General features: G+C 37.8%; 1 protein-coding gene across 2 annotated transcripts; it reads left to right on the top strand.

The window, feature by feature from the left end:
* The first annotated feature begins 3,301 nt into the window (after positions 1-3,301).
* LOC122073942 (cleavage stimulating factor 64-like) lies at positions 3,302-25,094 on the top strand. 2 transcript variants are annotated; one of them, XM_042638672.1, is made up of 10 exons: positions 3,302-3,782; positions 3,945-4,023; positions 4,932-5,106; positions 5,976-6,009; positions 6,136-6,368; positions 6,453-6,530; positions 8,786-8,821; positions 8,912-9,469; positions 21,256-21,576; positions 24,678-25,094. In XM_042638672.1, exons 1-10 carry the CDS (start codon positions 3,752-3,754, stop codon positions 24,798-24,800), a joined length of 1,668 nt encoding a protein of 555 aa, XP_042494606.1. In that variant the 5' UTR covers positions 3,302-3,751; the 3' UTR covers positions 24,801-25,094. The 2 variants fall into 2 exon arrangements, with proteins under 2 accessions (XP_042494606.1, XP_042494605.1); XM_042638671.1 differs by having other exon boundaries at positions 3,303-3,782; positions 24,672-25,094.
* The last annotated feature ends 1,390 nt before the right edge of the window (positions 25,095-26,484 follow it).

Here is a 26,484-nt window from a genome sequence, read left to right as displayed (position 1 = left end):
AGTCGGCTGATACGATACACATCGATACTATACATTGAATTTTTTAAATCATTTCGTATCGATATATATCCTACAATACATACCGATATGCATCAATACACTACTAATACACATCGATACGATACGACATGCCTTGATACGACTCTATGAAAAATATAAAATTGAGGTAAAATATACGTTTCGGTATGTATTAGTACGTATCAGTGAGTATCGGTATGTATCGATCGGTACGTGTCGGTATATATCGACACGTATCGATATATATCGGTACGTATCGGTGAGTATCGATACGTATCGGCACTACGGTCATATAATGGCCAATATGGGTAATTTTTCAGAAAAAAAAACGATTTTTTGAAGGTTTTTGTTCTAAAGTTGCTGTCAGCCATATTTCTCTCTAACTAAAGTGGAAATCAAGGTTGGGAACAAGGATTTTACATTTATGGGACAACTACATACCTTGAATTCTTAGTACGATATCCTCAATTTAGTGTTTATGCATAATACATGTTATCAATAGCTTTTTTTAACAAATTCTTTATGCAAAAGTATTTAAAAAAATGTTTTCTATCAATTTATGTGTGTATCTTTAGTGTATCTTAATGTATCTCTGATACGATACGATATCCTCCGATACGTATCTTAATTTTGACCGACCGATACGACGACCGATACCGATACTTTAATCCTTGTTTATACCTTACATTTGAACCAAGCATCCCATTTTAAAGAACTGTCTAAAGTTCCAACGAAAAATATGTAATAACTCATGAGTATCTCAATTGAAGTAATGAGCTAGGCCTCCAACATCCCCTAGTTTCCTCAATTGAATCTCTTCGGCATTGCAAACATAAACTTGTGAAGAGATTCTATCGCAGGGGATGATGCATTCATCATTGTTGCCATCATGGCTATAGTAGTGGAAGAAGAGTGTAATTTGTTTTGCAAAACCGAGCCTTACATTTTGCGAAAGTATGAATACCGAGTCTTGTCCCTTCATTTCTTTATAAGTTGTCCATTGAATTTTTCTTCTCCAAAAATCATAAGTGACCAGATGAAGTAGAAAAGAATGGAGGGTGTCTAATGAGGGGAAGATGTTCTCCTATTGTCGGTAATTGGTCTTCCATTTGAAAAAAATCCTTTGCTTGGGTGAGGCGGAGCGGCGAGGATCCAATGGCCGGCACTGCATCAAGGCATGTGTCGATGTTGTCTCGGCCATCTGATGCTCACCGCAAGGCCACACCCGCGGCAAAGGATCATCGCCCTTGTTATTTGGTTTTGTGTTGTTTTAAATCACTAGGATTAACCTAACATAAACATTATAGAAAAAGTAATAGAAATCTTACAACATACAGGATGTTACCATTGAATTAAGATTTGCGCAACACAAAATTAAAATGAAAAGTCGTGAAACAAGAAATAATATTAAAAATATGAACAATCATGGTTTCAAAATTGGATCGGAATTGTCGAATTAATGATCTTGATTCTTATTTTATTTTTGTCAATAAAATAATAGAAAATCAATGAACTCTTATAATATATGTACAAGTTTAAAAAAAAAAAATTTCACAACTCCGTCGATAACTTTGCTTTCTCTTTTATGGTTTCAGTTTCTAGAGTTGTGAGTTTTCTGATTGATTTCGAAATTAGTTTGATGGAATAGGCTCTTTTGAAAATGGCTCTGCGGTAGTTCCAGGCAGCCCAAAGTCACACAGCTTGGATGGGCTGCCCAATGTTGCATTACGTTGGAGGATCTGGGCTACGAGCCTACAACGATATAGAGAGAGAAATAAGACTAGGGCTAATTATGATTGCATGAAGGCTAATCCTACATTCGAGGTTAAGGGTGTCAAGTAGTTGGGTCTGGTCGGGTCTAATTCCTCGCCCCTCAATTTAAGGCTTTGTACCATGTCCGCATATTTAGGTAATGGGCCTCGTAAGTCAAGACATGAATATGTTTTTGTTTGGTTGATAAACTACCAATACATAATCGGGTTTTAAACAGACTAATTTATTAATTGGACCATAAAAAAAATCCTCAACCAATTATAAACAAGCTATTTTGGCTTAAATAGGTTAATTGGGCTGTAAATAGTGGATTAGAGGTGTCAATCTCAAGCCCGCACCAGTTAACCCAACTAACTTGACTATTTAAAGACCGGCCTGACTTGCACCGATTATTAAATGTCCCGGGCTCAAGCCCGACCCATTTATAAACATGTAGTACACAATGTAGGGGGAAGCCCGACGGGTGCTCGATCAGCCTGACCCATTTACAAACCCTATTTGGCCCGACATGTTTAGCCTGACCGTTTATATGTATATTTTGATTTTTATCTTTTTATATAAAAGTGTATATATTGATCTTTTTATATAAAAGTGTATATATTTATTGAATGTAGTTAAGTGTAATATCTTTCCCAAGTTATTGATGATTTAATAAAATATAGTAAAGTATATTAAATCTAAGACAATTAAAAGTCGTTTAAGGGTTTATTAGTACATTACCCTATTTAAGGCCCGAGTAACCTAATTAGGAGAAGACCGGTTAAAATCCAAAACTTAATCGAACCAACACGAGATCGATCGAGATCAACTCATTCCTTAAATAGATAAGTCACGGTCCAAGGGTATAGGCCTGGCTGAGAGTCTGAGATCAGACAAGGCTGACTGATTGAAACCCTACTGTTGATTGCCAAACTTGGCTTCAATTAATCAGTTCATGTTGGGCATACCGGCATGGGTCAACTTTTGATGTTCCTAATTGAGGTGTTGTTCAACCTTCAACTTGTAAACTAGCAAATTCTTGTTGACCAATACGTCAATTAAAGAAAGGAAACTCTAACCTAAAAGAAAAGAAAAAAATGTTAAACGAGTTGGGTTTGAACCCTATACATTTAGTAAATGGATGAAGCAAGTATTGGATTTTCCCCGTGGACCTAGAATTGAAACACCTACAATATAGGTGATTGTATAAAAAGAATGAGAACAAGTTTTCCACGAGGTTAGATTGTTTAGAATGCGATTTGCCACTCACATGCTTTTTTTTTCTTCTCTATTTTTAATGGTAGGAGCAAAGAGCTAAGGTTTTTTTTTTTCTTTGGTAAGAATTTTTTTTCTTTGGTAAGAATACAAATATTTTTGGTAGATTTTATTTTCTTTTGGTTGCAAATCTCAGGTAGATGATAACTTTGTAAGAACAACCGTGTGACATTCAAATTCTTACCTACACTGGCGTTGTGCCAACCCTCTCCCAGAAAAGATTTCCTCAGTTAAAAAAGATCCGTTATAAGAAGGGGGGAAAAGGAATGTCATTGACCGCCGCAGGGCCATACCGGGCTCCTGCTAGGGTTACATGGAGCAAGCCGGTTTAGCAAAGCCCTAGCCCAATTAATTGATAGACATCGCAGGCTCGCACCTCAGGGATTGATATTGTCGGTTCTCAGGTTCAGAATTTTTAGCCCATTCCATATTCGGCACCGTTTTGGAGCATGTATTAGTAATCTCTTCGCAAGCTCACCCAGCGCCACCCTTCCCGTCGCCGGTGTGTGGGCTAACAATCTTCGCCACCGGCCGTTAAAGAAACAGTCTACGGTTGCCAATCGGAGACGTTAGCAGACACACATAGAGAGAGAGAGAGAGAAAGAGAGTGAGGGAGGAAGGTAGTTTTGGGAAAAGAAGAATGTCGAGGAAGAAGATCGATCTAATAATCTTCTTGGAAGATGGTTTCTCTTTCTTCTTATGAAACATGGCCAATTCTCAGCACCGATGCGTATTCGGTTCGTTATAAACCTCTCCTTCGGTTTCTAATGTTATTGATTGTGTAGATAAATAGGTTATACTGTTGAGTGATGAATTTCGGGCGATTTGGCATGACTTTCCGCCATTGAATTGAATGGTTTGTTCAATTGTTCCACTCATATTCGTTTGATTTTTTGCAGTTGGAAACATACCGTACGATGCGACTGAAGAACAGCTTATTCAAATCTGTGAAGAGGTTGGACCTGTCGTATCCTTCAGGTCAGTATCTCTCTCCCCCCCCCCCTCCCTCTTTCCTTTTCTTTACTGGATTTGTTTTGGGAAAAAAAGTGGGGGGGGGGCACTTTCGAGTTTCTGTATTGGAAGTAAATTCCTTTTTGGGTGTTAAGATTTGGCCCTAGCATCGAATTTGGAGTCCTGGATTGGTCGTTAATGGTGATGTGCAGTAGAGTTACTATGGCAATATTGAAACAAACTCATATATCTCTGGAATCCTTTTATATTCAATCAGCACCTGTATCTCTATATATAAGAAAAGAGTTCACTTCCAAGCAAAATAATGGGCACCCACTTTAACTTCCTTCCAATCAATCCAGGGTGCAAAATTGTTGCTTTGGGATCCTTGGTTGAGCATATTGTCCTCCAATGGCTGAGTATGTAAGGAAGCATTGAAAAGATTACACTCTCCTGTCATGATAAATATCTTTAAATCCAAACTTAACTTTGGAAACTGCTGTGAACCCTTATGATTGAGCATGAGAGGAGTATTTTAATGAAACTATTTGTAACATGGACTGACGTTACAAGACTATGAACTGGATTTATGCACAAGACATGACATTTAAACTGAATGAATCAATGATCTCTTTCCAGAAACTCTTTATTCTCGTGAAGTTTATGTAGTGTGTGTTAGCCATATGTATTATCTATATGACATGACATGAATTCTTTCTTGTAAGAAAATGATGGTATGACATCATATATTATATGGGGAGTTTTATTGCTTTCCACTACCTAGTGAAGCGTTAAACTGATCGCCTTTCCACTTTGCTGTGAACTGGATGAATGTCAAGATCGTAGTCCTCTTTGTGAATAAGAGATACTTTGCCTTGTTATAAATGTGTTTGTAGCCCTCCTTTCGGTTCCTCATCAGCTTTATGTTATTACAGATTAGTTATTGATAGAGAAACTGGGAAACCAAAAGGTTATGGGTTCTGCGAGTACAAAGATGAAGAGACAGCTTCAAGTGCTCGTCGCAATCTTCAGGGCTATGAGATCAATGGCCGCCAGTTACGGGTCGACTTTGCTGAAAATGATAAAGGTGCTGACAGAAACCGTGAACAGGTAAACTAAATAGAAGCATGTTGAGGAAATTCTCTTATCTTCTTACTCTTGTTTAATGATGGCACTTCACCTAATGAGCTTTAAGAGCTCTTATTCATGAAATGTCGAACTTCCTGCGTGACCATTTTGAAGTTCAAACCTATGATGTGAAAACATTGCTTGTTTTGGTTGGGATGAAGGGTCTTGGCAATTGGTTTCTTCTTCAACCTGATGCACCAACCCTCCTCCTCTATCCAGGCTTCTAATCACATGATTTAATTTGAAAAAAATCTACCAATAAGTCATCAACATGTGACTATTACCAAGTGGAACAAGTTTTACTCCTCCATAATCAAATAAATGGCCCAACCTTACCTTGGTTCTGTTTTTGGTTGCCTAGTGAAACCATCCTGAATTCTCTCTGTTCAAACCATTGGGTTGGGCTTCTGTTGAGCACAATTATATTTGCACTTTTAGTCCCAGCTTTTCTTGGGTATCGTATGAGAATGCAAAGAGATAATGAATGTGAAATTTGTTTTCTCACTATCAAAATTCTGAAATTGGCTTGGTTGTGTTGTGCAATGATGTGGGATAGGTGCCGCAACCTGTACAATCTTGCCTCTCCCATGGATACAACTTGCTCTTAATCCATGTTCTCTTAGTTGTCTTAGCTCTTTTCCTCATTCCCTAGAACCTTTCAAATCTTCAAGAAACCTCAAGATCATTAGTTATTTAATTTTTTGTTATTAGTTGATATGTATTCGAATGAGATAAGTTATATTTCGAATTCAGATCCAAATACCGACTGATTGAATACAAATAACCCCACATGCATACAGATGTTTTGAAAAGTTTTTGTATACCCTCTTATCTTTCTTCATGTTCTGCAGGGCCGTGGTGGACCTGGGTTGTCTTCAAGTGTTGGTTGGTCTTCCTCTTTGCCTGACTATAATTTGTTTTGGATCTTCTTTTTCACCCCCTAACATTATTAGTGCAAAAGTCATGTAAAAACTTGTCATGGGAATAACACAAATGCTCAAAAACATTTAGGTGGCCCTGCAGTTCTTGGGGATTCTGCTCTTCATCAGCCAATTGGTCTCACATTGGCTGCCACTGCTGCATCAGTCATGGCTGGAGCTTTAGGTGATGTTCAGACCGGTAGCATGTCCTCAAAGCAAAATGGTCTGCAAAGTCAGTCTGGTTTGGGCAATGATCCTTTAACCACCCATTACTTGGCTAAAATGTCTCGGAACCAATTATATGAGATAATGTCAGTGATTAAGGTGATCATTTCCCTTCTGTCCTATATTCATTTTCAGGTAGCCTTAAGTAGACAACGCAATTTTTATACATAATGCTAATGACAGGTAATGGCTACACAAAACAAGGAACTAGCCCGCCAACTGCTGCTAGCAAGTCCGCAGCTGCCAAAAGCTCTTTTCCAGGTGATTGACCTAGCATTCTGTGTCCTCTTGACTCTCAGAGCCAAGCTCTTGCCCATCTTTATTTTATGGTCATAATTGGCGTGGTTTGTGGCAACTAAGGCTCTATACTGTAATGATTATGTTTTTTAAAACTTGATTCTAGGTCAGGCACACTTTTTTGCGTTTCTGTTTTTTTTGAGTGATTCCGCATCTTAAATGTTGTATGGTAATGCTAAAAAAAAATTGTTTTTGTAACCTGGAAGAAACAAAAGCATGTATGGTTTGCACTTAACAGAATCGTTGTTAGAAACCCATATTTACATAAAATGCCATCTTCACCATGAGCGCTGAAGTTGTGATTTTTAATAAAATATAAGGATAATCAATGATTTTTTAATAAATTCTAAGTTATGGAAACCATTATTACACAAGTAGCTAGAGTTAATATAAGACATAAACAAGAATAATTGATATGATCAGGTTCCATATCTTGCTGAAGACTTTAGACTCTTAATATAAAATCCCATATTTTGCATACATTGTAATGAGGGCATTTCCCAAGGGTTCTCTAAACCAAATCCGAATTTAAGAATGTAGCTATGAACTTGTTTACCATGTATTAGTAAAGCTGCTATGCTAGCACAAGTGCTCAAAACAACAGTGAGAGTGTACAAATATGGCCTTAATTCTGACAACAACAACTCTCGGAATAGGTCTAAACCCAGCAGCGGTAAGCCATTAAACAAACATCGTGATATAATTGTATTCCAAGATATCAAATTTTGGGAACACTTGCTATGAAAAACTTGAAACGCATGCTCAACCATACCATGTTTAGAATATGAAGAAACCAAAGAGTTGCAGTCAAGGATGTCTGAGAGAAGCCCATTTTTAACGACAGAGTATTACCAACTGTCTCTTGCCCTGCCCTTTGCATATGCAGGTAGACCATGATTGCTAGTGAGAGGCAATTACATTGAGCACAACCACTAATCATGGAGTTCCTCGAGACAGAATCCTTCCCCTCCAACCTCTCAAAAATAACCCAAGCTGAATCCAGATCAGCACAACTGTAGTACATAATTATTGTAGCATTGCTCACAGATTGGGGCATGTACCTGACAGCCAATTTTCACCATTCCCACGTGATCGAACTTGAACTCATAACAGTCACAAAAGTCAGCTCAGTCGGTGCAAGACAAGGAATCTGCTGCAAAAACCCTTGACCTGATGGAATCTGCAAAACAAGGAAACAATTAGGGGGGAGGGGGGAGAGAGATCTCACCTGCCGACGGGAGATCTAAAGCTTCAAAGGTTGGGTTTGTCAAGCTTTGGTTCAGGCTGTGTTCTCGCTTCTCTCTGGTCGTTCCAAGAGAAAAGAGTGGAAAAGGGTTTACAATGACCTTATTATTATGTTTTGAGTGTAAATTCCATATTTACCCCTCCTTAACTGAGTCTTTTGATTCTGCGCCTTTTGCTCAGAATCGATTCTGTGATTGAAAAGCAAGCTTTTCTTGTGCCAAAAAAGGGACTCCAGAACCTTAAAAGTGCCCGGTTCATTTCAAAAAAACAAGAAAATGAACCGGACTTACCATACAGTTTTTACCTTATTTCTGTTTCAGAAAAAGGGAAACACAACAGAATCCATTTTTTAGAACATTACAGTTGAAGGCCTACGTGAACTTGCATTCTCAGAGGATTGTTCCACAACTAGCAATGCTTATTTAGAAGCTTGCTTCATTGTAATAGTTCTTCTTCTGCTTCTTATTCTAAAGTATGCACTCATAAGAAAATAAATCAGAACTATGATATCACACTTTGTGCTTTAGAGTCCACAGTCAACATCTTATTTGAAGATTGCTATATCGTAGTTTTACTTTTTTTTTCTTTCTTTTATTCTTTTTCTTTTTTTCACGGAATTTTGTTCTCTTATATTTGCTCTTGTACCTCGTATATGAATTTGGAATTATTTTGATAACTGGAAGGATATTTTTCCAATTTCTCATTTTTCTTTCTCAAAACTTTGTTATTTGTTGATTCATGATCATTTTCATCCTTAAGGTCCCTTGGATTTCATTGCTTCCAGATTCTGTTTTCTAATAAGTTATTGGGGCAATACTTCAGTGACTGTGTGCTCTTTGTATTGTTGTTATGATTCAGCTATTTCGGATAATAAATAGTTGATGAGTATGACAATGATGATTGTGGAATGTGGATTTGTTTGTATTTTTTTAATGTACAACTTACAAATTCATTGATTCTAACTGCATGTACAGGCGCAGATAATTCTAGGAATGGTGACGCCGCAAGTGGTTTGTCTCATGCACATTAAAACGATCTCATTATATATGAGTAGCAGTATAAAGATTATGGCATGATAATATTGTGCTTGTATTTTGCAGTTGCAGATGCCAAATATTCGGCAGGCAACTGGTTCACTATCACAGCCTAAATCTCAAGATGGGATGCAGATTCACCAGACTGCTTTACGTCCTCCTTTTCCTGGACAAATGCCTCTCACGCAGAATAATATGCAAGTTGGGTTGATGTCCAGATTACAAGAAGGTCAAGCGTCTGCTGTTCCTCAAAGTGCTTCAGTTAACATTCAGTCTTCACTTCCATTTCCGCAAGTTCCCATTCAACCTCGATTTCAGCCCCCACAGCAAGCACAGAGTCAAGCACAAGGTCAAGTTTTGGTACAGTCATCAATGCCAGGGCAGTCTGGAGTTTCAACAGTTTTATCCATACGGCCACATCCTTACTCTGGTTTGTCTGTTCGACCACAAACTCCAGCTTTGGCCTCTTCTGCTTTGAAGCAGCAAGTTCAACCCCCTCTGCTACAGCCTCCTAGACCAATTGGTGCTGTGAACTTGGGGAATTCTCAGTTGCTTAACCCAAATGCAGCTCTTCAACATCCTTCACTTTTGCCTCGTCCTTCACTATCCCAGCCAAGCTTTCAGGTACCAACTTTACTGACACTTGCAGCTGCACTGTATCTTGTTTTGTTATAGTAAACTTGTCTTTCCCTTTTTGGGTTATTTAAAAATAGGAGTAGAATAAGAATCAAAATAGATCTGCAGTCAAATTATATTACTTGCCTCATTAGATGGTCAAGTACACTCCGCATGAAGTTGTTACCACCCTGGATGCTGTTCTTACCGTCGGAAAATTTATTGAATTTGTGATTCCACCTCACTACTTTGACGAGGAAACTCACAGGATTAAATTCTTTATTCCTAATGTCCCTACATCACCAGAGTTTTGTTTGGGAATGGAAAAAGCTGCTACTCGCTACTCACATGTTGTTCCCCCTTGTCGGTTCAAAACTCGAGGTCGAGTTTTTTTCGACCATGGGAGAATTGATGCATATAAATCACCTAAGTGGACTTATTTTATTGAAAATATGCTTTGGGTTGAGTTATTTATGTGTTGGGTCTTTGATCCATTAGGTTTTCCTTGCCACTTTAATCAATGGGCTTGTAATATTGGTATAGGCTAGGCATATGGGATTAGTTAAGCGTCTTTATTTGTTCTATTTTAATTGTTATTAAATGTTTAGTTAGGCTGGATTAGGATTCTATAAGTTTGGTCCTATTTTAAGTCAGTTTCCTAGTCACTTTATGTTACCTTATTAGTTAAGGATTGGGTTAGGCCTTTCCTTTTTAATGTTCGTGTCTATTTTTTAGTATTCTATGTAAGTTTGTAAGGGGCTACAACCTTTTACACAAATTTGATTAATGAGATTTTGGCTTGAATCTTTCCTTTATTCTGTGAGATTCATTGAAGGGTGAAATCCTTTGGAACAGTTAGATACTGGTCCAGGTTATTGGTGGGAAGCCATTGGTTACTTATCCTCTTTCTATACTCACTTTCCCTTCTTCGAGTAAGTGTTATTCGATCTATGTCTATTCAAGCATGCAGTTTACTGTTTAATCATAGTTTGGGTAGGTTTATCATCCTTTTTATTTGCTGAATACATACTATTCTTGCTGAGAACCAAATCACGGTGAGACACATCTCATTTTGGACTGGCAAATACCCTGTTTTTGACTCCTTTTCATTGGAAACGAGATTCCCCTTTAAGTAGCATCTACCCAACAGATCAAGAACTCAAGGAAATCTTTTGGGATATTCAAAGGTCCCCCAGTAGAAGGTTTTTGGCATCGATTTCTTGGGAGAAGGTTTTGGGATCGATTATGTTGCTCTGGGCTATGGGATTACTTTGGATGCTGATTTTTTGTCCACGTGTACTGCTATACAATAGGAGGTGATTGGAGATCGTTATTTGTTTAAGTTATTGTTTGCTCAAGATTATTTCTGTAGAAGATTGATTTATTGTTAGGTATCTGCTCGTGTATGTCCTCAACAACAGTTAAGCATCTACTCTTGTATGTCCTCAGTAACCGTTTTATCTTTTGAAGATGGTTATATTCAGCAACCTGATGTTGTTTGATCTCTAGCAACATGATGCTACACTGTTTGAGGCTTGTGAGGGTTTTTGTAGCTGTTGGATGCTACACTTTTGTTGCATTGCCTTCTCTGGGAAGGGTTTTTTGATGTAGCTGTTGGATGCTATACTTTTGTTGGAGTGCCTTCTCTGGGAAGGGTTTTTTGATGTAGCTATTGGTTGCTATACTTTTGTTGGAGTGCCTTCTTTGGGAAAGTCTTTTGATGTAGTTGTTGGATGCGACACTTTTTTTTTTTGGAGTACCTTCTTTGGGAAGGGCTTTTGATGTTGCTGTTATTTGTTGTTGATGGTTTTGCTTGGTTTATTGGACACGACATTTCTTTATCTACTAATGTTTGATGTGTTTTGAGTTGATATTGCTTCTGGCTTTATGACGGTTGATTGGAGCTCTTGTTGGTTCAAGTTGGAGATTTCTGTTGCTGTATATATACTCAACTTGAGGGGGTGTGTCCCCATCGTGCTATGAGTTGAGTCTTAGAGTTAGGAGTTGTTTTTGGTTTTCTTATTAGATTGTAATTAGGTGTTTAAGTCTTTGTACGTTTCCTATCATGACTCTAATTTTTTTAGTACATTTCCTGTCATGACTCTAATTTTTTGATTATAAATAAAGGTCAAAACCATGATAGCCTAAGACATTAAACTATCGCGGGTTTAGATATCTCTCTTGGTTTTGGCTTCTTCTTCTTCACAGGTTTTAGTTGGTTCAACTGATGCAGATCAAAGCCTGAGAAGAAGAGGGCTGAGAATCAACTTCAGAAAAAAAGAGTTTTTTTACTGTTCACGAGTTATTGTTCACCGAATAGTAACCACGTGAACAGTAACCAATATGGGTCCCATTGCTAGCTCCCATGGAGAGTTTAAGTTGCAAGATTTTAGGAAATCTTTGATTGATGTTGTTTCCATTTTTATATTTCCTTGTAATAGTTAGGAAGATATTATTTAGCTAGTTTCTAATTTTAGTTTTTACTTTTAGAAAGTAGGAATTCTAATTTATTGGGTTTTTATCGTTGTAAAAGTGAAGGATTTGATTTGATTTGTAATTAGTTTCCAAATAGGATAATACCTAGTTGTAGGGTGATTCCTTTCCTTTCCATACAAGGAAGGACCCAATTTTTTAATCAATTTAAAATTTATAAATAAGGAAGAAGGCTGATCTACAACCCACAATTGAATTAAAAAAAAGAGCTTTGTGCTGGAAAACTGTGAGATGCAGTGTTGTGAGAGACAGCTTGAGAGAGATGCCCATGGGTGGGATGCGCTAGGGAAGAGTGAGATACTGGACCCAACCTACCCCCATTTCCCTCTATTTCTTTCTGTTTTAGTTTTAATTTTTGTTACTAGTTTCTTGCGACAACATCAAATCTGGATTTATGGACAGCAAGTTTGTTGGAGATTCTATCAACTACTAGAATATCGATCATACTGTAGGGTTGGTTCTTACCTGGAACTAGTCCTACATTATCAACTTTCTTTGCATTTTAAAACTCAAAGGAAAATTTTATAGGACAATCATACGATCGACTATGATGTATGGTGCAGAATGTTGGGCATTTAAGAAACATCATTGAGATAAACTTAGTGTAGTAGAGATAAGGATGTGGAGATAGATGAGTGGTAAAACTTGGTAGGGGTAAAGTAAGGAATAATCATATTAGAGCTGATTTGGGAATAACTCCTATACATAATAAGTCAATTGGCTTATTTTATTGCAAATAAGCCTCGGGTTGTGTTATGTATGTGTTGGGCTTTTGATCCCATGAGTTTTATTCGTAATAAGCCACTTTAATTGGCCTAAAATATGAGTAGAAAGTAAGAAAACGGGATTTATATTCAGTGCTTTTATTTACGTAGTTTTAATTCAATAAAGGCCCATTGGGCCCATCGAGTGTAATGTACTATATGGACTATTAGTTAGTCAGTCCTACTCCATGTTGGAGTTAGAAGTCTAGTCCTAGTTCTATTTGAAGTCCTAGTTGTAGTCATGGTTTAAAGTATTTCCGATACTGATACGATACCCTCCGATATGTATCTTAAATTTAGCTGACCGATACGATACACACCGATACGATACATGGAATTTTTAAAATCCTTTCGTATCAATATATATCCTACGACATACCGATATGCATCAATACACCACTGATACACATCGATACGATATGATATGCACCGATACGACTCTATGGAAAATATAAAATCGAGGTGAAATGTACGTTTCAGTATGTATCGATCGGTACGTATCGATACATATCGGTGTGTACTGATACAGTGTGCTACGGTCATATAATGGTCAAGATGGGTAATTTTTCAGAAAACACAATTTTTTGAGGGGTTTTTGTTCCAAAGTTGTTGCTAGCCATATTTCTCTCAAACTAAAGTAGAAATCAATGTTGGAAACAAGGATTTTACATTTATGGGACAACTACAAACCTTGAATTCTTAGTGCAATACCCTCAATTTAGTGTTTATGCATAATACACGTTATCAATAGCTTTTTTTTACAAATTCTTTATGCAAAAATGTTTAAAAAAATGTTTCCTATCCATTTATGTGTGTATCTTTAGCGTATCTTAGCGTATCTCCGATACGATACGATACACTCCGATACGTATCTTAATTTTGGCCGACTGATATAGCGACCGATACCGATACTTTAATCCTTGGTTGTAGTAGGAATGTCTAGTCCTATTTGGAAACTAGCTCCTATTCAAGGTATGATTGTAATTCTGCCCTCTTTAAATAGAGGAGCCTATGCACTGATATTTTTTAGACTTAAATGAATAAATTATTGAGTGAATACTCTTTAGCTGAAAAGCTGTTATTGAGAGGTGAGATGCCTAAACCTTTGAGGGGTGTGATACCCAAAACCTGAGGGGTGAGATACCCATTCCTTTATTCTCTTTCATCCTTCTCAACCCTCAATCGATTCTATAATTCTTTTCTATTTAATTTTCTGTCCTTTATTTGCTGTTCTTATTTACGGCTACTGTGAGCATATCAGACCTGCCAGAAACACCAGAAATCAGAATCGGCCAGCTTGGAATCTTGGATTTTTGAGACCTGCGAACTCCCTCCTCTTTCTCATTCTGAGACCTGATTGGAGGGCCACTGTTGGGAGGTGTTCAGGGGTGCTATTGGACCAATCAGTCCTCTTTTTGACTCTGCCAAAGTCGATCAGATTGCTGGTTCTGCAGAATCTTCTCAGATTCTCTCTCCAAGGTCAGAAATCAAGAAACTGAATAACTTTCAATCCAACCATCAGAAGTCATACAATTCTGGGGGTTTTGTTCCTACCTACAAGACCTACAATCGATCCCAGTTTCAGCCTCGTCAAAGGCCTACAACTCCAACCGCAGGTATTACTCCATACCCTAGCCGCAGGGTATTTTATCCCATGGGGTTTGATTTTTGGGTGTAAATTTTGGGATCTATTTTGTTGGGTCTTGTGTGCTTTGTTCTATAACCTCTTTAATTGTAATTCCACCCACCCATGGAGCTTGTTAAGTTAATTCCACCCGTGGAGGTTCTTAAGTTTTGGGACTTCACCCAGGGAGGCTGTTAAGTTCTGTGGGTCATAAATATCTACCTTGCGAGCTCTTTTAATTGTATTGTTTTGGGGTATAGTTTGTGGGGGTTAGTATCTTGTAATCTACTCCTGAATTACATACTGGTATGATGATGTTCAATGGAGGCATTTGGATGCTCTAGTATGGAGGAGTGATTTAATTCGGATTGAAGGATCTAAAATAGTTAGGGGCACCTGAACTGACATTAGGAGAAGTGGTGAAAAGAAATGCATAGCTTAGGCCTTATGTCAAGTATGACGTCGAATAGAGCTGAATGGAGGGCAAGGATCCATGTAGCAAACCCCATTTAGTTTGGATGAGGCTGAGTTGTTGTTGTAGTAGGCTAATTAAATGGTAGAGTTTGATATAGGAATTATATTTCAGCTTTAAAGTCCAGGTTAGAGTCAAGTTGTGTTTTAGCTTTAGAATCAAATTAGGAATCTTTATTACTTCCTTCAAATACTTGGTTGTAACAGAAATATTTAGATTAAGATGAATTGAATAGTTGTTTGTGAAGAGCCTACCGTGGCTAGGTATGTTGTTTGAACTTCTTCCTCCCCTCCTTACCTGTGAACTGTCTTTCGTCTTCGTCCTATCTTCTCTTCTACCTGAGTTCCTTAAATCTTCCTGTTTTCTAGGGATAGTGGCAGCCTCAAATCTGAGGTCAATCTCCTTAATCCTCTTTCTTTTACTCCTGAAAGTGGGACTGGAAGTACCTCTGGTATAGGCAATACAAGTCTCTACTTCCATCTCCTAAGCCATCTTGTATCTTGAGATTGCTGCCAAGTTTCAGATATGAAACTAAGGTACCGCCAGTGGCATATTGAGAGATTAAATCTCTGTTATTTGTGGATTGATGGAGCTATTAGTGCTTGTATCCGGTGAAATATTAAAGTAGTAATATATCCCTGAAATATTGCCATGATTGGATCTCTATTGAGCGATAACTTTCAATTGCAAGTTTGAAGTTCTCTGCTTGTTTATTGCGAAAATAGTGGGCTGGAGGTTGGAGACAGCCCAAATCGTGGTTGTTGTTAAAACCTTGATATGGTGGTTTCCAATATCACCCTTCATTCTTTTATTCTCTTTAGTCCTTAATTTACTTTTGATTCCAGATTGCCCCCCTTATCGTTAACTCTACTTCCACATACGCTTTGTTCCTTCCATTGTTAGTCTGAACTTCATTAATTTACAGAAGAGCCATCCACGCACTATTTGAGTTGTGTATTATCCGAGTGGGCGCACAAGTGACCCAATCAGGGTTATTCCGACCTGAGTTCGCATCAAATGCCTATCAGGTGAGAGATGGGTTTCCTGGTGAGTGGTGAGCATGCGTAGGTCTCATCTCCTTTGGATGGGTCTAGCACACGTTCAATTTATAATGTTTAGGGAATCAGCACAACAGTACCCATCACTTTATGGGTCCTTTCTGAAAGATAGACTAGGCCAGGAGCAGCAAGATGAGCCAATTCTCTGGAATTTGTTTTATGTCTGTGAAGCTTTATTGAATTTTGGTAACCATCCAATAATTAGAGAAATATAGATGGCTATAAGCTGGTGTATTTATAGTTGTCAAGGCATGACCAAGGTGCCTTCTTGGGTCCAAGGCAATAGCACACCTTGTTTGATGCAAGAAAGGTGATCGCCTTGGACACCTAGGCGTCACCTTGTGTCCTTGTGACAACATGGCTTATATTATATCTGTTTTTTGACACTTCACAAGTTTACCTTTGATTTTTGTTTATTGATGAATAAATGCTAATATTATATCCTATGCTTTGTTTATTACATACTGGTTTTCTCATATTAGGTCATTATTTGCATAATTATATCAAATTGCATTGTATTGATTGTCATGTTGCATATTATATAATTATATAAATTTATTTTTATATTAGATATACTGCACGCTATGCCCATCTTGTTGCCTAGTCGCCTTGACAACTATTAAGAGTGTAGCATTGGATAGTATTGTGTACCATGGGAGAAGTGGTATAGTTAGAGAGTCTTAGTGTTTGAGATGTAATTAGTTGTTTAGTTGTTATGTTATTTTCTTTTTTGTAATTGACTTAGAGTGAGTTAATGACTTAACTCAATCTAAGTTAAAGGCTAGACCATGATAGAATGATCTATTGATCTTACTATCCCATTGTGTTCTAGTTTCTTCTCTTTCTCATGTCCATCCTTTTCATACAGAATTGAAGCTGAACCGGGTTGATCCTTCGGGCAATCTCAACCGAGACGAATTGGGTCCAATTAGATTTTTGCGATCAGTAGGATATTTTAGTATTTACTTTAGTTAGGAGATATTGAGTTATTTTATTTAGGAAGATATGTAATATTTTATTTTAGGTAGTTGTTAGACAAGTAGGGAGTTACCAATTTGAGTTTTATTCTGTTTATAATTTCATAAGTTAGAAGTTAGGAAATAATTAGGAGTTGCTAATTTAGTTTTATATTCTAATGAGGCAAGTTTTAATTTTAGTTTATTATACAAAGGCGTGTAACCAAGTTATTAGACAGATTTTGATAATAAATTGAATTGAATGTTTTGGTGCCAGGTATGGTGCAAGACTAGGTTGTGTGACCTCTTCCCCACCCCCTTTTGTGTGATATTTTTTCTTCTCCCTTACAACTTTGATTTCTCTCAGGGATTTCTTCCCTTTCTCTATCGGCCCTCCATCAAGTGGTATCAGAGCCGAAGGATCCTTTCCTTCGTTCTCCCTCTTTGTTCTACCTTCTTCTCTTCTCATTCTATCCTCCTTGTTTCTGCCGCAAGTCAGAAATATTACCCAATAAGAAAAAAAAGAAGTCTTTGTTGCACCACAAAAAAGTCGAACCAGAACCCCAACCCCTTCCTTCGGCAGTCCCAACTCCCACCGCTCTTCCTCTCAGCAGCCTCGATTACCCCATTTTTCCCCCTTAGAGTACTACCAGCCAAACAAAAGAAAAATAAAAAAATAAAAAGAAGCAACAGAAGATAGAAGACAAGAATAAAAGAGAAGAGAAGCCAAGTTTAAGATCTCGGTCTCGCTAATCCAATAAAGAGAGATCTCGTGAGATCATGTATTTTTTTTCCAGTCGACTCGGTGGTTGGTCTCAGTGGCTATATGATCTTTGTAGCCCCTGAAAGTTAGTTTTTACCCCATTTTAGGCCTTCTAAACATAATGGAAACATCAGTTTTTTAAATATCAAACCTAAAATTGTACTTTGACTTCGTACTTTGTGTAATTAGTCTCCGACCCTTCAGACCTTTGGCTAGTATGCTCTATTTCGCAATCCATATTCCACAATCAACACATGACACAACATAATTACAAGAATTTAAAAGACATCATATATAAGAAAAGTAACTCTAAATGTGGATGAGGAGGTAATCTTCTCTACTCTTTGAGCTTGAATGAGTGTAGGAATGGAGATCCTCAAGCAATAGCACCAAAATCCTTGCTCCTTAGTGTTTTTCTTCAGAAAAATATAGAGATGTGAGATTTGGTGAGATCTTGGCAAGATCTCGGTCGAGTTTTTATACAATTTCTATCTCGGCATGCATCTTGTCTTGCCTTTTTGAAAAAAATGAGATATTAGAGAGATCTCGCCATGATCTTGAACTATGATGAGAAGAGAGCAATAGATAAAATAAAGAAGAAGAAGCAAGAAGGCGAGAAAAGAGAGAGGAACTGAGAAGCCATGCCTGGTTTCGAAGATCCCTAGATTTCTGCCGCTGCTTGCCATCACTTGAAGAGGACTCCCTTGATATCCTCCTCCTTCCTTGCTCGACCCCCTCCATTGTTGCAGCCAGCGTATCTCTTGCTGGTTCCTTGAATCGATAGGGCAAAGAACCTTCATTGGTTCTTGATCTCCAAGAAGGAAGCCCCTTTTGTCGGTACAATCCCACCCCACGACTCTCTTTCCTTATTTCTTTATACTTCTCCTTTTTCAAAACTGCCCCTATCCTTCTCTTTTATTCTATTCTCACCCATATTTTACTTATATTTTCTAAGTTTACCCCTCACCCATACGTAGCATATTGTGGGTTTCCAACTTTGTAATTGACCTTCCATTATTTACAAATCTGCGATCTTTTAACCCAAAAAAAAAAGTTGAGTTTTCATAATTACAGTCTTGTCACTTGGAAATTTCAATTATTCATCTCTTGTAAATTGAGTATTTGTGAATTAGAGAGTCCACAAGCGATCCAATCATGGATCCCTTTGTGTTCAAATTTACAGTGCAACTGCCAAATGGAAAACTTGCTCATTTGTTGATTGATGAGAGACAACACAACAATTTCATCTCACGAATCACGATCTGGGGTGGATATGTTGTCAAAGAACAATTAGATTATTTTTGAGTTGATGGATGATGTATTCGTTGAATTCTCTGTTTCTTATTATCATGATGGTGCGTTTTGTGAAGTGTTTGACTCTCCTCAATGCATCATAAAATTGGGTCGATGGTTGGTTGGAACAACGAGACGACATCCTTGAATTTGACAACAATGTGTGCACCCTCCAGGCTTATTACATACGTCAACAATTTAATCTTCATGGATTGGTTGAGTAAAAAAAAGTGATACCCCTAGTACAACCACATGACAAACCAAATGCATCAACACAAGTGGAAGACAGTCCTATTGTGGAATAGGTGATGACAACGAAAAGTGAGAAACTCGTGGATCAAGTAATGAAGGACATCAATATAGTGCTAGTTGTTCATCATTATGAGTTCGTTCTTCCCCATGATTTTCCGGACTTGAATGCACCTCCACAGCTTCACATATTAGATTTTATTTGCGATGCAGACAAGCAATTCACCACTGCTCTGAGATTTTATTGTTATCATTCTTTAAAACTCGTGAATAAGTTATTCTCAACATTGGGGGAGTTGATGCAGAATTGAGGCTGAATTGGGTTGACCCTTAGGCAATCTCAACCGAGACGAACCGGGTCCAATGGGATCAGTAGGATATTTTAGGATTTACTTTAGTTAGGAAATATTGAGTTATTTTATTTGGGAAGATATGTAATCTTTTATTTTGAGTAGTTAGACAAGTAGGTAGTAACCAATTTGAGTTTTATTCTGTTTCTAATTTCATAAGTTAGAACTTAGGAAGTAATTAGGAGTTTCTAATTTAGTTTTACATTTTAATTAGGCAAGTTTTAATTTCAGTTTATTATATAAAGACATATAAACCAAGTTATTAGACAGATTTTGAGAATGAATTGAATTGAATGTTTTGGTGCCAGGTATAGTGAAGACTAGGTTGTGTGACCTCCTTTCCCCACCCTTTGTGCAATATCTTCTTTTCTCCCCTGCAACTCTGAGTTCTCTCAGGGATTTCTTTTCTTTCTTTACCGGCCCTCCATCACCTTTTCTGCTGTCGTCCTTTCTGTAGGTACTGCTCTACTGGTTATTGTCGCAACAACTACAGGTTGATCAGTGAAAGAAAATGCATGGCTATCATAATCAGAGGAGGCTGATTTTTGGATTAAAATGGATCTTCTCTGCTCTGGGCCTCTTTGAGGCTGAGAATCACTTGCCCCCATTACATGGTGGAATGAATTGCTTTTGTCAATGCAGGTGATTCTTTGGCTGCAGATCAGCTAGGGTGCGAATCCAGCGAGCACTTGGGATGAGTTAAGCTGATCTATGAGCACCATTGTGCGATGTATTTTTCAGCTTGGTTCTAGTGTGGGCTGTTGTTATGCAGATATTGTTAACTTGAAGTAGACATTGCTTCTGAAAGCAGAGCTTTGTTGCTGTGAAGCGAGCAAACACAGGCTTTCAATTTTGTAGGCTAGCTGATAAACTGCAGTGCACATTAGTGTGGGCCAAGAAACCCCACAACCACTCTCCAATGTGCCAATCACTGGCACATTCAGAGCTCTGCCACAGTGCCACCTAGAGTTCCTGCCTGAGTAGAGCCTTTGCACTCTTCATTGCTCTAAGGTTTCAGCCCAACTTAATGCAAGGTAGCTCGTCCCTGTGTTATCTAGAGCTATGTAGTGCGCTATTGCGTTCGTTAGCTAGAGCAAAGGAGAGCACAGTAGTAGCACTAAGGGAAGGGAGTGCAAGTGGAGTTCTCCTGGGAATTACTTGAGCAGTATGTCACAGAAAGGTTATCCCAGTCAGTTCTGCATGTGCTAGGACACGAGACCCAGATATTGCTTCTACGAGGTCTATGGATAAATTGATGCAAATAAAAGTGAAGTGATCCATATATCATATATGACAAATCAATAAACCAATTTTTGTTTAGATGTGAGACTGAGCGTGTGGTTGACACAGGTGAAGATGATACAGGTTTTGATGATGCCAAAATTTGGTACATTCATTCTCATTAGGTGGTGCAAGTATTTCAAAAATAGGAAAAATTCCTAATTAGGTGGTGCAAGTATTTCAAAAAATAGGAAAATTCCTACATACTCACCATAAACCAAGTAGTGTTAAGTAACAAACAACTTGCAACACAAGCAGGCAAAGCCTTAAAAAGTGAAGTAGGTGTACCTGTGGTCTCTTCTTTGGTCTGCTGGGACCAGGCTGGATATGTCATTACTGATCTGTTGAACCATTCAAAGCTTGGCACTCTCTTTCTGCTTCTTGTTTCACAAAATCTTAGTAGTTAGTGGCTAGAATTATTTTTCTTATGAATGGTTTTAATTATTTCTGTCAGTATTGTTCTTCCATGTATCTAATCCTGTTAAATGTTAGCCTGGCTCATCAATGTTGCCAGGTGGAGCAGAGACAGTTCACAGAGATGCTGAAAGATCTTCTCAGGCTACCGATGATGGACCCTGGCCCCTTAGGAGTAACAACTATTTGAACTTGCCTTCTGGGTTACCTGAACAGACAAGCATGGCTAGTAATACTTCAGAGGGGATGAATCATCCTTCTAAGCTGGCAAAGTTGGAAGGTGGAAGGAGAGTTTCCCATGGACTGGTGAATCTGAGCACTTCTACAGCTGGATCATTGGCTGCAAACCAAGCCTCTCATACTGATGGAATGCAACAATCTGAGAAACAAGTTCCTCAGGTAATGTTTTCTTCTTCAGCAGTTCCAGTAAGTTTATTTCTTCTACTATTTACACTTTTCCAAATGTTCCTGCATTTTTTTTTGGGGGGTGGGGTTGGATGAAGAAACATGTTGTTTGGTTTATAGTTAGTTAACGGATAATGCATGAATTGTTCTGATTGGTTGCAGAGCAACTTTTTCCCCTACTGGAACAGTTGAAAAGTACCGGAAAATTCATGATTTCTTAGTTTCTGGAGTGTTAATAGCAGATAATTCTGAATTATATATCATTTAAGAACTAAAGGGGAAAAGGAAACTGAAAGAATTGTGGTCCTCTCTTCCACTCATCCTGTCTCCCATTTCCATATTTTCATTGTAAATTAACTCAAATGAATCGACCTATTGTCTATAAAAGTTGTTAAGACCATGGTTATTGTAAATAATAAAAAAGGGAAAAAGAAGAAGAAGAGGGAAGAAGAGCAAAAGAAAGCTGTAACCTTGGGAGCCACAACCTTGTGTTCAAACTCCCACTTCATTCAATATATATAATAGCGACATGTGATATAACCCCGCTATGGGCATAAAAGGAAAATAAAGGACATAAAAAGAAAACAAATATAAAGTTACTGTTCATATGAACGGTACCCATGAATAGTGCTGTGAACCCCTTAATCAGTAACTTCTAACAGTTGTCAAGGCAATCCAAGGCATTGGAGGGGTGGCTAGGCAACAAGGCACCTGCCTAATCATTTCCTAGGCGCCCAAGGCAAGCAATATATGACTATGTATAATATAGGAATGATAATTTTATATAATTTTTCTTATACATAAAATAGAAGCCATATCAATGCAGTACTATTTATGATAGTAATCACCTAATATGAGAAAATATTTTCTCATATTAGGATATAATATACATATAGTAATCTTAAGTATAGGATATAATATAATCGTACCAAAAAAAAGTATAGGGGTTTTTTTCCCCCTTCTTCTGAAGTCCATTTTGGATAAAAACGCCTGATTTGTTTCTGAAGAAATTAATATGGATCCCACTTATATTTGGCGTGTATCATCAATCCTTTTCTCTGTTTTCTTTTATGCTTCCTCTTTCTTTGATTTACGAGTTCATGGGTTAAGAAATTGGTGCTATAATCCATGCTTGGGACCAGATTGTTAGCTGAATGACATGTATGCTTAGTGATATTTAATTGAAACTGAACTTTTCATGTGTTGCATAATTATTTATCACGATGAAGCTGTTGGTTTGAGGTTCTACCAGTAGTTCAAAACTTTCACACCTTTGCTTTTCTATTTCTAATATTATGTTGGTTCTCTCTCCCTTTAAAAATTAAAATAAATAAATAACAGTGAAAACTGTATTAAACACAAAAGGTCTCTGAATCTGACTATCGACTGTATCTGTTTTTTAGGCTGAATTTCTACTCATAATATTGACTGGACTTGTCTGGATATTTGCTGAATCTTAAGTTATTAATTATGCTGTAACTGTCTTTCTAAGGAGCGGTTCTGTTGCTCCTTGGCGAGGATCTATTGGGTTTTCTGGAGCTCACCATTTATGCAAAATGAAATTCTTACAAAAAAATTATGCCATGTTTGGAAAAAGGAAATGGTCGCTGCTGCTGCTGCTGCTGCTGCAAATAGCAAATAATTAAAGATAGGTGTTGAAAATCCAGCACAAAAATGGGGACCATAAGAACATAGTTTGGAACTTCTTGAAAAATAAGAATACATTAATTCATCTCCAGTCTAATTATGAATGACCTTAATAATAACTATATGAATAAAGATACATTTCACACTTTACAAACAAGCAGCTAAGCTTATAAAGGGTTGTGTGTGGGGAAAGATAAGCATTTCGGTGGGTGGGGTTGAGCATACAAGATCTATAGTAACCAACCAATAGTAAGAGTAGCCAAGCAAGCAACAAGGCACTACTGTGAAAAAGGGTTGTGGGGGAGGAATCATTAAAGTAGAATAAAGAAAAGGGTGGTCGTAGATCACCAGATTCAGTTGTCTTATGAATAACTTGTCCCAAAGGTGCAGAAATAACAGGCTTGACTTTGTTGTCTCAGTGCTATCTTTCGCTTTATAGTGCAGGCCTAGGCTTGAATATGACCTTCTCTGCTTTACTCTTTAAGATCCATTAGGCTAAAACTTTTGGAACTTTGAATCTTAGGAGGAGGAGCTAACACAGCCAAACCTCAACTAACATTAGAAGCTTCTACGTTAGGCACAGTTCTCTGAAAAATCATATGTCCTATAATTTTTTTTCAAGGTCCCATGCTTAGCCCACTTAACCATTTGAAGTTGCTATTGAAGATGCTTCATTCATGTGGATGCTGGTGTTGGAATGGTGATGCAACTCTTCATTTTCCGAAAACTTGGGAGCTGTGCTCCTTGCAAGTTGTGTCTGCAAGTTATATTTTTTGGGTTGGGATGGGTATGCTTTCTTAGCCCTTACTGGTACGAACCTTGGGCATTGCCTCAATCTGGTCTGTTTTCTCCTCATTCTTAGTGTTCCCAATGTTTATTTTTTTTCAATGATTAGTGTGTTCTCAATCTTGTTAGTCCCTTTTAATGTAATTAGAAAAAGGATGTACCCCGTGACCAAGGTTCAAGAACTCATTTCGTTTCGGTGGTTTTGAAACCACCGAAATATCGAAATTTCGTCGAAATGGTGTACTTTTTCCCATGTGTGGCCGAAATTAGCAAAATGAGCAAAACGAAATGACCAAGATGGCTGAAATTTCGACAAAATAGCGCATTTTTTGCGCGGAAATGAGCGACATTTCGAAACGAAATGACCGAAATGTGACTGAGATGACTGAAATATGACCGAAATTATGTACTTTTATATTTCGTATGACATTTCGTTTTGGTTAAAAAAAAATACCGAAATATCCGAGATCTCGGCCATTTTTCGAACCTTGCCGGTGACACGGGTTAAACTTGGAACTTATATGCACAAAATTATGTATAGATATTTGAATGATTTGATTGGTCAAGACAATTGATCTGACTCCTATTGAGCCATCCAGTATGATAGTAGTTTGCTTGCGTATTTATATGATTTTTCTTCTCCCCCCACTCTGCAGTTGCAGCTTCCACCTGAGGTAGAGTCTGCCCTACTGCAGCAAGTGATGAGCCTCACACCAGAGCAGTTGAGCTCGTTGCCTCCGGAGCAGCAGCAGCAAGTGATTCAACTCCAACAGATGCTGCGGTGAGTTTAAACCCAGATGCGTTTGCTGGTGTATTATATCAGCCTATCTTCAATTCTCAACCATTAATCGGGCCAGCCAAGCTTTGCCGCCTTCTCAGGTCTTCATGAGTTATTGCTAGGGTAGGCAGATTGGTTGTTATGTCATCCCAATGGTTTGAAAGTTTTGGCTAAATGTGGTCTAGTTCAGGTTCTGAAATGCAAGGGAGGATTACATTTTTTTTTACAATTCTGAGACTGTGAATAGCATGTTTCATAGAATGAAAAAGAAAGAAAATAATAAAGAAGAAGTTTTGCAGTACATTTTTTTTCGTAGAGGATACTGACAATGCTGACCCAGTATGAATGGGAAAATAATCCTCTGTTTTTCTCATCCCTGTTTTTCCTTGTTTTGCTACCTGCAGAACACGACACGTGGACAACTTTAAGACCAACGCACCGGATGTAATAATCCTCACCCAACCTTGACCGTTGGATCCTTTGTTGTCCACGTGTCGTGTTCTGCAAGTAGCAAAACAAGGAAAAACAGGGATGAGAAAAACAGAGGATTTTGATCCGTATGAATGATTGCCTGTCCATTGCTTCTTTCCTTTGAGCTAACAATATTCTTTGCAGTAGGGGAAGTAAAACAAAGAAGACTGAAGTTTCTTGCTTACTTAGATCAATTGTAACTGTTCAGTTCTTTGTGCCACTTAATATGAGGAAGTTTATCCTTCAGGCTTTGAAGTATAATCCCTTTCTCGGTATGTCATTTTTTTGCTGTACAGTCTCATCCTTTCTCAGCGAAAGAATCTTTGCTTGTCAACAAAAATAACGAGAACTGGGATCTGCATACCATTATGACACCTACTGGAAGCATATACTAGTCTGATGGCGATGGTTTCTCTTTCTGAATAAGTAATTGAGCCAAAAAGAATAGATATGCTTAAGTAGCGAACATTTACAGTCCTTCCATTAAAAATCTTGAGAGAGACGCAAATTCCAAGTCTAGTGATATCTGCAAGAAGCATAGTCATCCTCGATGTTTTCTGTTTCATGAGATTATGTTAGGCTTTTTCAAAGGTTTGTTTGACTAGAAGTGAAAGTGACTAGGGTTCTTAATATTCTTTCATAAACTGATACAAAGTTCAAAGAGGTTAAGTCGAGTTTGAATAAGTTCCTGTTATTGAATGGAGAAATTTTGTTTCAATCCTCGGAGAGGAATATGGTTCGTTGTAAAAGCATGATATGAAATGGGCGATTTTGAGGCGAAAAAAAAAAAAAAAGATCTTCAGTACATGAGTGGATTCAGTTCATGAATGACCAGTGTTCTTGTCCCTAAAATTTGGAAGGAAGAAGAGGATTCCCAGGAAGGAAATTTCATTACTTTGAGATCACAAAACCTTACAATCAGTATACATTCTTTTAAACTCTATAATATACATTCTTTTAAACTCTATAATATACATTCTTTTAAACTCTATAAATACAGTTAATATACTTAATTCATCACAGATGAAAGTCTGGATAAAAAATTTACAAACAGAAAACAGGATATGTATTTTCTGTAAAGCCTCAGCGAGTAGAAGAAAAGCAGGGTCTCTGAAAGCTTGAAAGATCAAAGCTTACCGCGTTCGACCTTGACTTAAGAAACACACTGCTAACCTAAAGCAACCATCTCTGCAGATCGATCATCGCATAGCTTTGCTTCA

This window comes from Macadamia integrifolia, chromosome 3 (assembly GCF_013358625.1).
Source record: "Macadamia integrifolia cultivar HAES 741 chromosome 3, SCU_Mint_v3, whole genome shotgun sequence".
Lineage (NCBI taxonomy): Eukaryota > Viridiplantae > Streptophyta > Magnoliopsida > Proteales > Proteaceae > Macadamia > Macadamia integrifolia.
The sequence above is the reverse complement of the archived record's forward strand: the minus strand, read 5'-3'. Positions and strand labels throughout refer to the sequence as shown.

Excerpts from the sequence above, each read along its gene's own strand:
- LOC122073942 (XM_042638671.1), top strand. The coding sequence starts at position 3,752 with ATGGCCAATTCTCAGCACCGATGCGTATTCG. Across the intron at positions 3,783-3,944 it reads TCAGCACCGATGCGTATTCG|TTGGAAACATACCGTACGAT; the intron begins GTTCGTTATAAA and ends GATTTTTTGCAG. Across the intron at positions 6,369-6,452 it reads AGATAATGTCAGTGATTAAG|GTAATGGCTACACAAAACAA; the intron begins GTGATCATTTCC and ends TGCTAATGACAG.